This window comes from Mytilus californianus, unplaced genomic scaffold, assembly GCF_021869535.1.
Source record: "Mytilus californianus isolate M0D057914Y unplaced genomic scaffold, xbMytCali1.0.p SCAF_6, whole genome shotgun sequence".
NCBI classification, from domain to species: domain Eukaryota; kingdom Metazoa; phylum Mollusca; class Bivalvia; order Mytilida; family Mytilidae; genus Mytilus; species Mytilus californianus.
The window spans coordinates 110,594,080-110,608,591 of record NW_026262712.1 but is presented as its reverse complement, the minus strand read 5'-3'; the positions used below and the strand labels follow the sequence as shown (position 1 = coordinate 110,608,591).

Genomic DNA, 14,512 nt, shown 5'->3' with positions numbered 1-14,512 from the left:
AATATCTACTATTAAGTATTTTATTTGAATGGTTTATACATGTTAATAATTACTGCTACTTGTGATGTGCAATAATATAAAATCAAATGTAGATTTATACAATAAATTAATAAAATTGCTTAATGATTGCAAGCAGTTTATTTGTTTTAATACAATTAGTTACTCTGTTTCAAAACAATAGTTGCTATTCCCCGAATGTGACCTACCGAATTAGACTTATCACCGGGCATGTACTAACATGAGCAACACAATTGGTGCCACATATGGAGCAAGATCCGCTTACCCTTTCAGGGCACATGAGATCACCCCCAGTTTTATGTGGGGTTCGTGCTGCTCAGTCTTTAGTTTTCTATGTTGTGTTTTGTGTACATTTTGTCTGTTGGTCGTTTTCTTTTTTAGCCATGACGTTGTTAGTTTATTTTCGACTTATGAGTTTGATTGTCCCTTTGGTATTTTTCACTTCTCATTTGCTATGTTTTGTTCGTAATTCATATAATTTCTGCAAACTGTTAAGCTATAATCAGTGCCTATTAAGTCACTGGATATTCATTATGGTATGGAAGTTAGAAGAACCAGGCCGTACACAACTCATAAGTTCAAGAAGGACAGATAGCACTGTAACCAAAAGAAAAGTGATGAAAAGACAGAAAGATCCACAAAAGTCTAAGGTAGGGAAATCTTAAAGAACTTAATGGTATAATGAGTCATAATTTTTAGAGAAGGGCAGAAAAAAAAATGATGTACGTTCAGATAAAAAACCTAACACTGGGGTAGATGCAGGTGCCCAGAAAGGGTACACAATTAAAACTTCACTAGTGGTACTTGTCATGTTGCTTATGACAAATAAATAAATGTCAATTGACATCTACATTAGATTTAATATGCAATTTTAAAATGGGTTTGATGAGATTCATTAATGATATAGAGTCAAGACTACTTACTTCCTTCTGGGTGTTTATATTGTTCTTGTTAAAAAATGTTCATCTATTCTGAGGGATCTAGCTGCATTGTTAAGGTCATCTTCCAATAGTAAATTATCAACCTTGACCGGGATGGGACAGGAATTGAGACCTTTTGTCAAGACTTTAGTTTCAGTCTCTGACAAAGTAACAAGATAGGCTGACTACAGAATCTGTTCCAATTTTTGTCGAGCCTGCGACTTTTGTCGCAGAAAGCTCGACATAGGGATAGTGATCCGGCGGCGGCGGCGGCGTTAGCTAACTTCTTAAAAGCTTTATATTTTAGAAGCTAGAAGACCTGGATGCTTCATACTTTGTATATAGATGCCTTATGTTACGAAGTTTCCGTCTGTCATATGTCCATTGTCCTTGACCTCATTTTCATGGTTCAGTGACTACTTGAAAAAAAAGTCAACATTTTTTGTAATGTTAATTTCTTTCTTATTATGAGTAATAGGATAACTATATTTAGTATGTGCGTACCTTGCAAGGTCCTCATGCCCGTCAGACAATTTTCATTTGTCCTCGACCTCATTTCATGGATCAGTGAACAAGGTTAAGTTTTCGTGGTCAAGTCCATATATCAGATACTATAAGCAGTAGGTCTACTATATTTGGTATATGGAATGATTGAAAGGTGTACATGTCCAACTGGTAGGTGTCATCTGACCTTGACCTCATTTTCATGGTTCAGTGGTCAAAGTTAAGTTTTTGAGTTTTGGTCTTTTTTTCTAATACTATATGCAATAGGTCAACTATATTGAGTATGTGCGTACCTTGCAAGGTCCTCATGCCCGTCAGACAATTTTCATTTGTCCTCGACCTCATTTCATGGATCAGTGAACAAGGTTAAGTTTTCGTGGTCAAGTCCATATATCAGATACTATAAGCAGTAGGTCTACTATATTTGGTATATGGAATGATTGAAAGGTGTACATGTCCAACTGGTAGGTGTCATCTGACCTTGATCTCATTTTCATGGTTCAGTGGTCAAAGTTAAGTTTTTGAGTTTTGGTCTTTTTTTCTAATACTATATGCAATAGGTCAACTATATTGAGTATGTGCGTACCTTGCAAGGTCCTCATGCCCGTCAGACAATTTTCATTTGTCCTCGACCTCATTTCATGGATCAGTGAACAAGGTTAAGTTTTCGTGGTCAAGTCCATATATCAGATACTATAAGCAGTAGGGCTACTATATTTGGTATATGGAATGATTGTAAGCTGTACATGTCCAACTGGTAGGTGTCATCTGACCTTGACCTCATTTTCATGGTTCAGTGGTCAAAGTTAAGTTTTTGAGTTTTGGTCTTTTTTTCTAATACTATATGCAATAGGTCAACTATATTGAGTATGTGCGTACCTTGCAAGGTCCTCATGCCCGTCAGACAATTTTCATTTGTTTTCGACCTCATTTCATGGATCAGTGAACAAGGTTAAGTTTTCGTGGTCAAATCCATATATCGGATACTATAAGCAGTAGGGCTACTATATTTGGTATATGGAATGATTGTAAGGTGTACATGTCCAACTGGTAGGTGTCATCTGACCTTGACCTCATTTTCATGGTTCAGTGGTCAAAGTTAAGTTTTTGAGTTTTGGTCTTTTTTTCTAATACTATATGCAATAGGTCAACTATATTGAGTATGTGCGTACCTTGCAAGGTCCTCATGCCCGTCAGACAATTTTCATTTGTCCTCGACCTCATTTCATGGATCAGTGAACAAGGTTAAGTTTTCGTGGTCAAGTCCATATATCAGATACTATAAGCAGTAGGGCTACTATATTTGGTATATGGAATGATTGTAAGGTGTACATGTCCAACTGGTAGGTGTCATCTGACCTTGACCTCATTTTCATGGTTCAGTGGTCAAAGTTAAGTTTTTGAGTTTTGGTCTTTTTTTCTAATACTATATGCAATAGGTCAACTATATTGAGTATGTGCGTACCTTGCAAGGTCCTCATGCCCGTCAGACAATTTTCATTTGTTTTCGACCTCATTTCATGGATCAGTGAACAAGGTTAAGTTTTCGTGGTCAAGTCCATATATCAGATACTATAAGCAGTAGGGCTACTATATTTGGTATATGGAATGATTGTAAGGTTTACATGTCCAACTGGTAGGTGTCATCTGACCTTGACCTCATTTTCATGGTTCAGTGGTCAAAGTTAAGTTTTTGAGTTTTGGTCTTTTTTTCTAATACTATATGCAATAGGTCAACTATATTTGGTGTATGGAAATAATTTTTGATGTACATGTCAGTCTCGCAGGTTTTATTTGACCTTGACCTCATTTCCACGGTTCATTTCTCAGTGTTTAGTTTTTGTGTTTTGGTCTGTTTTTCTTCAACTATAAGCAATAGATCAACTATATTTGTTGTATGGAAGGATTGTAAGGTGTATATGTCTGTCTGGCAGGTATCATCTGACCTTGACCTCATTTTCATGGTTCATTGGTCAATATTTAGTTTTCTTGGTTAAGACTGTTTCTTAGAAACTATAAGCAATAGGTCAACTATGTTTGGTTTATTGAATGATTGGAAGGTGTACATGTATTTCTCGTTTGGTTTATCTGACCTTGACCTCATTTTCTGGGATCATGTTAAGTTTATGTGTTACTTGTAGTAAAGCTTTATATTTAGGACTATCAACATAAAATCAATGGTTAGTAAAGAAGGCGAGACATTTCATTGTGTGCACTCTTGTATTTTCTTTCTCCTGCATCTACAATTACAGGATTTTTTTTTATCAACTGTGCCAATACAAAGAAGAGTTTAGGTGATCTATTCCTTTGTATAAGTGTCTTAAAGTGTGCAATATCGTTCATTATATTAAATATACATTTTATTCTATTTATCAGCATATGCACTGTACCTTGCTATAGTAACACCTAAATGCGCTATATATACTGCAAAACCAGATTTGTGTTGAATTATTTCCAAATAATACAAGAATGAATATCTATATTTCTTTATTTTTTCCTATAACAACTTATGTTGCAGTTGAATTCAAATCTATATGAACTGACTGAAATAATTATTTCATGTTATGGTTTGTCATGAGAACTTCAAATAGTGCCTTAGATGAACTGATTTGAAAGTATTATTGCACAATTCCTCATGGGGAATAATATTTTGAGTTTTTGTAGTCAGGTGCTCGTCTCCAGAAACCATAGTCATGTCCACTAGCATCATGGTAATGAATGACAATTCTGAAAAACAAAAATATTACTCTGAAGAAAACGAAGCTAGTTAGAGAAAATAATACTAGCATCACCAATTACAGTGAGTTTTAGAAAATTTATGGACAGGAAACAAAATTTAATGATAAATACGGTACCAAAATCACATGATTTATACAAATCGTTTGTTTGAAAAGCGTAAACCCAATTGCAGAAAGGGCAGTACAGTCCCATTCCTTACTATTAGGTATTTATCGTTTTTGAAAAACTACAATTACATATATGGCATTAACTAATGTTAGTATTCTTTTCACTTGATGTTTTTGATGAATTGAACTTTCATTACAAGTCTTAATACAACCTTACCTATTCTTCGGAATATTTGTGTTCTCTGTTAGAAAATCCATAAACTGTTTCGTGTATTCAGGGTTATTGGTTTCGTTAAATTTACCAACTGTATTCATATCTAAAAACATCATAGGACCACGACTGCCGTTATGGTACATCCTATCTCCACACGTCAATTTTATATAAACTACCTGAAATAAACATTCCAAATACATCATTTTATTTTGTCTATAGTGACTGAAATCGCAATGATGTGACTGTCTTAAAAATCATTAGTGTTTACTTTATATTGCTAACTGAAATATCACTGATATTTTTACTGTCTGTAACCTTACCTTCGTTGAATTATTTGAAACACTAAGGTTTTTCTACATCCAGGCATAGATTGCCCCAGCCGTAAATTGAAAATTTCGGAATGTTCTATCTTTAATTCTCCCCAACTTTATATCTGATTATGTCTTCCTACTGTTATGATTCGAGCGCAACTGATTGGGCTGATGTACACGAAAGCACGCCTGGATCACCAAAATATAAGCCTGGTATCTTTGATATCTTTGTACGACCACTGGGTCGATGCCACGGTTGGTAGACGTTTGGTCACCGAGGGTATCACCAGCATATAAGTCAGCACTTTTATTTTGACATACAATATTATTATTTTCTGTAAATTTACCAATTAAACAAATGTGGAATTACACGGGTTTTCTACCACTAGGCATGAATTACTGTAGCCAAATTTGGCACAACATTTTGCTTTGAGCTTTCCTAATGATAGTAAATCAAGAAAAACACTTCGGACACATGAAATTTACAAAGTGCTATTTCATTTTTTTTATATCTATAAATTTTCTAAATCTTTATGTTGTCAATTTATTATTTCTTTTGTATACGATTACTATAAATATCTAAATTTCTTGGATGCCAGATGTCTTATAATCGTAGATATATGAGGAAATACGTTTCATAGTAATTTGTTAAAATTTCATTTAAAATAAATATTGAGTACAGATTAAGAAGTTAAACCAACATTTAAATAAAGATTATGTACATTTGCTTCTTTAATGTTTAACGCAAAAATGTTAAGATTTGAATTCATTATTGAATATAGTTTATCAATATGGCCACGTGTAACTTTAATGAATCTAATGTTAATAACCTTAAAGTCCGTTATGCAATATTTGTAAAATCATATCGATTACATACAACATTTAATTGATTATCAAAATATTAAAAAAAAAACAGTGCACTATAATGGTCATTCATTTGATTGCTAATAAAAAAAAATGAAATAAAGAAAAAATAATGTATCAAATAACGAACAAACCATGAGTACTTTATAGAAATATCTTTCGTCCCTCTTTTATAGAAATAACCTTTTTTGTTGGGTATTTATTTTACAATTTTCGTCAATTGATGACCATTGCTGACATTTTGATGTAAGACCATACGACCTGTCCTCAAAATCAAAAAGGCACATTATCCAATTTAGATTCAATAAGTTGGGATTTATGACCTAAAAGTTTTTTCCGGAAACAAAATTTTCCCGACATATCAGTCTTTTCATAAACATTGTAACCTTGAAATTTGACTTTCTAAATCAAATGCAATAGAGTCTTCTTTCCAAGAAATTGTTTAGTTAACGTTTATGAGGATGAGACATATGGTAGAAAAATATCACCCAGAAAGCCAAATTTTTTTCACAATTTCAGTCTATTAATTGCTACCTTAACCTTGATCTTTATTCTAGTGACATGAAACCAATAAGGGTTTTCAAAACTCGAAGTTGTGTTAAATAGGTTAATATAACTTATACTGATTTTTCTTTCTAAAATATATTTGCAGTAAAAAATAGCAAAAATACCAAACTCCAAGGAAAATTCAAAACGGAAAGTCATTTATCAAATGGCAAAATCAAAAGCTCAAACACATCAAACGAATGGAAAACAACTGTCATATTCCTGACTTGGTACAGGCATTTCCTGAAGTAGAAAATAGTGAATGAAACCTGGTTTTATAGCTAGCTAAACCTCTCACTTGTATGACAGTCGCATAAGTAAAGGTATCTTCAAAGTTTTTAAATGAATAGCCTATATGTCAGTCGATTATTGATAGATCCCGATCTGGAAACAATATAAAATGCTACATATCCTGTCATATATCTTTATCTATTTCACCATAAAGATGCTTATGCTGCTCATATTTCATATCAAATTTTGTAAAACCACTTATGCGTCAACCTCAGACGTGCACTATATTGAACAGTTGTCTTTGAATTTCCAATCATCATGACAATTACCTTTGATAAGCTTTTTATAAAGTTGCAATTTTTCTCAATAACATTAACGGTATCAATTTACTGCACCAGATGCGCATTTCGACAATTAATGTCTCTTCAGTGATGCTCTAGGTTTAAATATTTGAAAATCCAAAACCTGTTCTCTGAACATGAAGAGCTTATAAACCAATAAGGACAAAGAGTAAAGGCAAAGCCATGCAATGCATCAGAGCTTCGCACAAGGGAAAGATATTCCTTAATTTAAAATACTTTCCAAAATTTTGTAATAGAAAGTTTTGATAAACCAATGTTCGTATTTGTATGCTATTACCGAAGTACTGGCCACTGGGCTGGTGATACCCTCGGGGACTAACAGTCCCTCAGCAGAGGTATCGACGCAGTGGTAGAATAATAAAGGCAACAATAGTATACCGGTCTTCAAAAGTCATAAATCGATTGAGAGAAAACAAATCCGGGATACAAACTAAAACCGAGGGAAACACATCAACTATAAGAAGAAAACAAAGGAACAACAGGAACACTGAAGTGCAACAAAAACAAACGCCAACATACATATAAACGAACTATTTGATAACAACTGCCATATTCCTGACTTGGTACAGGATATTTTAAGAACAAATGGTGGGTTGAACCTGGTTGTATGGCTAGCCAAACCTCCCGCTTATAAGACTATGTTAAAAAAAATCGCTAAAATGACAAAACTACGTGAAAAATATATTAACGGTAACAATTTTACTGCACCAAATGCTCATTTCGATAATAAATGTCTCTCCAGTGATGCTCGATTACAAAGGGACATTTTAACAACCCACTTACCTCGGTAGGAACATCCATAACTGAAGCGACCTTCTTTATTAACTTTTCTTCAAAATCCAAAGGGATATCATCATTTTTTAGGTTTGTGTGAATATATAAATTTGGCATATTTAATTACAGGCACTGAAATATAGAAACACTGTTTGATTAATTCAAACATATTCTTTATAGTGGCGAAACTTCTATAAAGAAATAGATTACTTGTAGTATAGCATCATACCTGCATGAATAAAAGCCCTGTTCATTGAAAATTTTCTATAATTTCTATGTATTGTGTGCGATTTTGTCCCATGTACATTTAATCCATATCCTTTTATTTTCTATGTAATTTCTGTCATACTCAGTATTAACATTCAAGAACAATATAGTTGAATAATTTAGTAGCAGTCTTTACAGTGTTGACATGGCATACATGGTTTATATATACTTTCAGATTTTTTAAAGATGTACATGTTTAGCTTCACCATAAGCAATTAGTTCTTTTCTGTAATATGGAAATACATTGTGGGGAATATTCCCAAAGTCTCTTAGTTTAATGACAAGTTTTATAAGATGATGATAAGCTGTGTAAAATCGTTTAGACTTTCACAAATATCAAAGATATTTATTATACTTCGCGTAAAAATGCAATATTTTGATTGGCTTATACGAGGGTGTTAATTTACTCTATTCTATGGTAAATACTCTATTACCCTTCACGGAGACGCTTGATCAAGTGTGCGCTTTATTTAATACGGATGGTTGTTATGTACAAGACGTCATAGTTTATTACTTTGAATTTGAAATTTAATCGACAGTAATAACAGAACATTCAGTGTAATAAATTAAATAACACATATCTGAGAGGGTGATAGAGCAGATTGTTACCCCTCGAAAAGGCATTGTCAACCTTGGCTTCGCCTCAGTTGACAATGTTTTCTCGGGGTAACAAATCTGTTCTATCACCCTCTTAGCTATGTGTTATGTATATAACGTACGATAGTGACAAGTGTGCGTTTCCGTAGAAATTTAAGTAAACATTCAGTTTACAAATATACTGGTTAATGTAATATAATACACCCCTAATTTGTTTGGTGCAGCCAAGTTTATTTTAGATAAGAACAATTATCACAATATATGAATATTATCAAACTGTTATGTAATAATGTTAAACTACAGTATTGTTTTTATTCATAACTACAGTGATGTTCGTATATATAAAACACAGTACTAACGCTTTACCTGTGGTCTGTCAAGGTTGAGGTGAGACTATGGTATGCAGTACAATATATCAACAAGCTCATTTCCTTGCAATTTGGTTCTAAAACTACTCGGTTTTGCATATTTTGCACAACCTTGCTTTGTTCCACATTTTATTCTTGATCGGTATATTTTCATTGTCCGTCATAATTCATCACGTCAGCATTGCTATTAAATTTCTAACGTTTTATGAAAATATTTATTAATAAACTTTTGAACGTAAGAGGATTGTATTATTAACAGGTCGGGAACACTACCTTATATGGATATTCATAAATTAGCATATTAATGTCCTCGCAAATATAATTGTTTATTTACGTGTGAAGCTTTTTTTTACCTGGGTTTCTGACCAATCCAATAAATGGGTAACAATGCATGATGGACTAATACGTGTTTACGATCAACCGAGAACACGCTTTATTTTCTGAAATACAACACATTTTTTCAGGTATTGCGGGATAAACAATTTAGCTTAGTTTTTCAACTTTTGTATCTACATTTATAGTTCGTGATATAAAGTATTCGTTTCATGCTCAGATTAACGAATAGTTGTTTCTATGCGACGAAATGAGTGCCCAAAATATAGCGATTAATATTATTGATGATTAAACGAAGATTTCAGATATTCGTCCACAAGACAGCAACGAAACAACAGTGAAAAACATAATTACCCATTAGATGAACTTTCATTCAGATTGTTAAAAAAAGGGGATCCTGGAATTTTCAGTGGGTTTGCTAAAAAGGGGATGACTTAGAGTGTGACAAATATCGGTTGGGGTCACTACAATATTCCAGCTTTTCACATATTAATTGATGTAATGATATTGTACCTACTTTTTTTTAATTAAAGAAGTCATTTAAATCGAGGAAGGGTATGTATTTATTACGTTGTCTGTAAGAAACAAACACAAATACCTTTCAGAAAGATTGGTTTTCTATTATCTTGAAAAGAGATATTTATTATAGAACTCCATATAGTACTTTAAGCCTAAACCAAATAGGAGTTACACAATGGCCTTATATGATAACAAATCTTAGAAAGATTCATTAAGTCATAATTAGTGGTTTAGGAGGAGGTGTAGACACAATATGGATACACCATATAAAGCAATGGCAACGTTCATGTTTAGGAAATAGAAACCCCAAAAATAGTTTTGACCAAAAACATAACATGAAGTGCAAAATGGCATTGTATGGTAAGGAATATGAGGTTTCATTTCATTATGATAAGTGGTTAAGGAGTTCGAATGGAGTTATGGATACAAAAGTGAAACATATCATACCGAAAATATTGGCAACAAGCGGACTTCTTATGTTATATATTTTACATTTAATACATTGGCTGAAAAAAAATTTATTATGAGATTCCCAGACACTATATTAATTGACAGTGTTCCCACTAATTCCACTTTTTTTTAAGTGGTAGCAAACTCGTAGTAGCCCACAATGCATAGTAGTTTATTGAGTCGATTGGTCAGGTTTTCAAGGCCATTTTTACCTTCTGTTTGGGAAATAATACAATGCAAATATATACTGACGTCAGAAAATATAGAGTTCCTGTCCTGATTAAAAACAATATACTATGGTAGATTCCAGAAACAAGTAAATCCGTCAAAAAAGAAAATGTTCAAATCAAGCTGAGTTAACGATAGAATCTGGGATTTTTATAATATATTATGCCCCTGATAGAATATACGTAATAATTTGGAGAATAATAAGCTTTTTTTTACATTAAATTTTGTTTTCTCTCAAAAACGTCCTAAATATTTTTGATTAAAATGACATCTTATCGCTCCAGTAGAAATCAATTAGTCTCAATATGTTGCTTGAAAAGGTGTCAAAAAACAAAATAATCGTTACGTCGTGACAGCGTCATGGTCATGGTCCAAAATCGTATTCTTTCCTGTTTTTCATACACATCTCATACTCAAATTATTTCGACACCAATCCAGTAACCCCAAACTGCAATGAAATATCATTTTAAAATAAAATGCTGTGGTCGGCTCTTCCAGAAATTGTAATTTTAAGTACAAACAAATCTGATTTTTTGCAGTTATTTTACATACATTCTATACATTAATAAACTAACTATTTTCACACATTCTCAATTGACTTAAAGATAATAATAAAAAAAAAAGATGATGGAGAAATGATTAGTAATCAAAAAGATATTATCAAAGAGGTTAATTTTTTTTATCAAGAGTTGTACTCAAAAAGAAATGTTGTTACTGATAAGATTAAAAATTTTGATAATGATTTTGATAAATACAATGTTCACAAACTAACAAATGAGGAGTCAGATAAACTATAGAGGGTCCAATCTGTCTACATGAGGCATCAAATGTTTTAAAAAGCAATGAAAAATGATAAAAGTCTAGGATCATCAGGTTAAAGCTGAATTTTTCAAAGTTTTCTGGGGGAAAATTGGTCAGTTTGTAGTAAGATCTATAAATTATGGTTTCAAAAAAGGTCAACTGTCTGTTACGCAAAGACAAGGTATAATCACATGTCTAACTAAAGGAGATCAACCTCGACAGTTTCTAACTGGAGGCCAAATTATTCTCCTAAATATTTCTTACAGAATTGCATCAGGGGTGATTGCTAATCGATTTAAACAAGTTTTGGGAAATTTAATTGATCCTGATCAAACTGGTTTTGTTCTAGGCCGATTTATAGGAGAAAACACAAGATGTTATATGATTTGGTGTAAATTGTAGAAGAAAAAAAAACATACCAGGACTTCTCCTAGTTGTCGACTTTGAAAAAGCTTTCGATTCATTATTATGGGATTATCTACAAGAAGTATTAAGATTTTTCAATTTTGAAATATCCATCCGAAATTGGGTTGGAGTTTTCTACTCTAAAATACAGTCAGCTGTAAACCAAGGGGGTAATATTTCAGCCAATATTTACATCTCATATATCCCAGTGAACTTGAAATTAAGGATACTACTGATACTAGAAGGACTGCTTCATACCTTGATCTTTTCCTCAATATTGACACAGATGGACGACTTCACACGAAAATCTATGATAAACGGGACGATTTCAACTTCCCAATTATCAATTTCCCATTTCTCAGCAGTAACATACCCTCTGCCCCTTCGTATGGTGTTTACATATCTCAATTGATACGTTATTCTCGTGCTTGTTCACACTATACGGACTTCATATACAGGAATGTGCTCCTTGCACAGAAACTGCTCCAACAAAGTTATGAGGAGGACAGATTAAAAATGACACTCCTTAAATTTTACGGACACCATCACGAATTGGTTAGTCCATACGATGTGTCTTTGTCCAAACTAACTAAGGACATTTTTACCACGTGTTAGATTGTGGTTTGTCATTACGTCGTCTGATGTTTTAATTACCGAACGTAACTTATTCCCGACTGTGACTTTTGCTGAGTGTGAAACCGCATTGCTATAAGACGTGTCACGGTACCTTTCTATCCAAAATTCATGTATTTAATTTTAATGTTATATTTGTTATTCTCGTCGGATTTTGTCAAATGTCTTAACGTCTTTTCTGTTATACTCCTGTGTTATGGTAAAGATAATTAATCACCCCCTTCATTTATTAGATTTTAGTTTGGTTCAACGAAATTTATACGATATATTTGGTTTACAGTTTGATTCAGAAGAAACACCGACATAACTAGATAATACAATTAATTATCTAACTACTACCACAATTTGATATTAATAAGTATTCTAATTTTCATTGTTATTAATAAATGTAATGTCAGTATTACAAATCTAATCTTGAATCAATCCTAATCCTATCTTATTTTTTAGAAATATTTTTACAAATTCAAATGTGACGTCAATTTGTGTGTTTTTTTTAGAATTTCAAATGTGACGTCACTTTGTGCGTTGATGCTTTGGCTAACTCGGCTGTGTATTTTTATTTATATGTTGGATTAAGTTGTTTTATGTAATGTATCCGTTTTTATTCTGTAGTTAGTCCCCACTTCGGTTTTATCATGTATATCTATTATATAGTCATTTTATAAAATTTACTGTTTGCAAAATTATAAATTATTCTAAATAATAAGGATGTTCTTGTCCCAGGCAGGAAACCCTGGCCGTGTTAGGCGCAATTTTTGGAAGTTTTGGTCCTCGGTGCTCTTCGGCTTTGTACTTGTTTTGGCTTTCAAGCTTTTTTCATCTGAGCGTCACTGGATGGTCTTGTGTGGACGAGACGCACGTCTGGCGTATTGAATTTTAAGCCTAGTACCTTTTGTTAGCTATCATTCGTGTGTTTCTTTGTCCTATATGTTCTCCCATTTATTTGTATTGTGGTCCTGTCATGTGATGTTATCGTTTTGGTGTTGTGTTTGACGTTGCCATTAAAGCGGGAGGTTTGGCATGCCATAAAACTAGGTTCAACCCACCATTTTTTTCTTAAAATGTCCTGTACCAAGTCAGGAAAATGGCCATTGAATATTATAGTTCGTTTCTGTGTGTGTTACATTTTAATGTTGTGTTTTTGTTGTGTCGTTGTTCTTCTCTTATATTTGATGCGTTTCCCTCAGTTTTAGTTTGTAACCCGGATTTGTTTTTATCTCTATCGATTTATGAGTTTCGAACAGCGGTATACTACTGTTGCCTTTATTTATCAGATTTTTGTCATATAGAACGGGTTTGTAGACAAGGTGATCCCTTTTTTCCTTATTTGTTTATACTGTGGGCTGAAATACTAGCTTTTTAGATTCGCAACAATAAGAAAATAGGAGGCTTAAAATATGTTTGTATTGAAAACAAATTGTCTACATTTGCTGATGATATTGCTATTATCTTAGATGGACCAGGAGAATCTCTAATGGAAAGCATGAAAGACCTGAATTATTTTCGGGAAATGTCACAGTTAAAAAATACTACAGTAAAATCCAGGTTGTATGGATTGGTAGTACGAAATACAGTCAGAATGTACTTTGTACTAGCTAAAACTTATCATGGGGTAAAAGTAATTTATCGTACCTTGGAATAGACTTTGATGTAGATTTATTCAAGATGATACGATTAAATTATGATAAAACATATTGGAGATTGAATCTCTTTTAAAACATTGGAGCAAGAGAAACTTAACCCCAATAGGGCGTATTACGGTAGTTAAAACATTGGCATTGCCAAAGCTAATCCATCTGTTTTCATCATTGCCAAATCCAGACAACACAATTATTCAAAAACCTGATAACTTGTTTTTTAGTTTTGTGTGGCAAGTTTTGAAGGGGTCTAAAAATGATTAGTTTGAAACCTTTCATAAATTCACTGAAATCTACATGAGTTAGAAGGTTGATTAATAATGAAAAATTACAAGAAATTATTGCTTTCCACGGGATTAATTTTGAGTTACTAGAAAAATACAGGTGTCAAAAACATAGAAAATAGTATGACTGTATGCACAAATCATTTTTGAAAAGATGTTTTTAGTTCCTGGAAAGAAATTATTGCTTTAAATATTGAATATTTTTTGAATTTGCCTTTATGGTTTAATGAGAATATTGAAATAGAAAACGATGTTGTATTTTACTAAGACTGGTATGACACATTGTAAAAAAAATATTAGATTAAGCTGGAGAATTTGTTTCCCTGACAAAATTTCAGGAGATTTATCACATACGTACAGACGTTCTGAAATATTGTGTCTTAACAAAATGTGTTAAACA

At 32.8% G+C, this 14,512-nt stretch overlaps 1 protein-coding gene across 1 annotated transcript; it reads right to left on the bottom strand.

Annotated features, from left to right (window-relative positions):
* Positions 1–3,912: 3,912 nt before the first annotated feature.
* On the bottom strand, positions 3,913–8,460 carry LOC127704645 (MIF-like protein mif-2). Its single transcript, XM_052208786.1, has 3 exons — positions 7,600–8,460; positions 4,506–4,678; positions 3,913–4,169 (listed from the first exon to the last, which is right to left on the bottom strand). The coding sequence occupies exons 1-3, from the start codon at positions 7,705–7,707 to the stop codon at positions 4,076–4,078; spliced, it is 375 nt and encodes a 124-aa protein (XP_052064746.1). The 5' UTR covers positions 7,708–8,460; the 3' UTR covers positions 3,913–4,075.
* Positions 8,461–14,512: the final 6,052 nt, after the last annotated feature.

Coding starts and splice junctions, on each gene's coding strand:
- LOC127704645 (XM_052208786.1), bottom strand. CDS start 7,707: ATGCCAAATTTATATATTCACACAAACCTAAAAAATGATGATATCCCT. Junction 4,679..7,599: donor TTATGGATGTTCCTACCGAG/GTAAGTGGGTTG, acceptor TGTTTATTTCAG/GTAGTTTATATAAAATTGAC. Junction 4,170..4,505: donor ACAAATATTCCGAAGAATAG/GTAAGGTTGTAT, acceptor TTTGTTTTTCAG/AATTGTCATTCATTACCATG.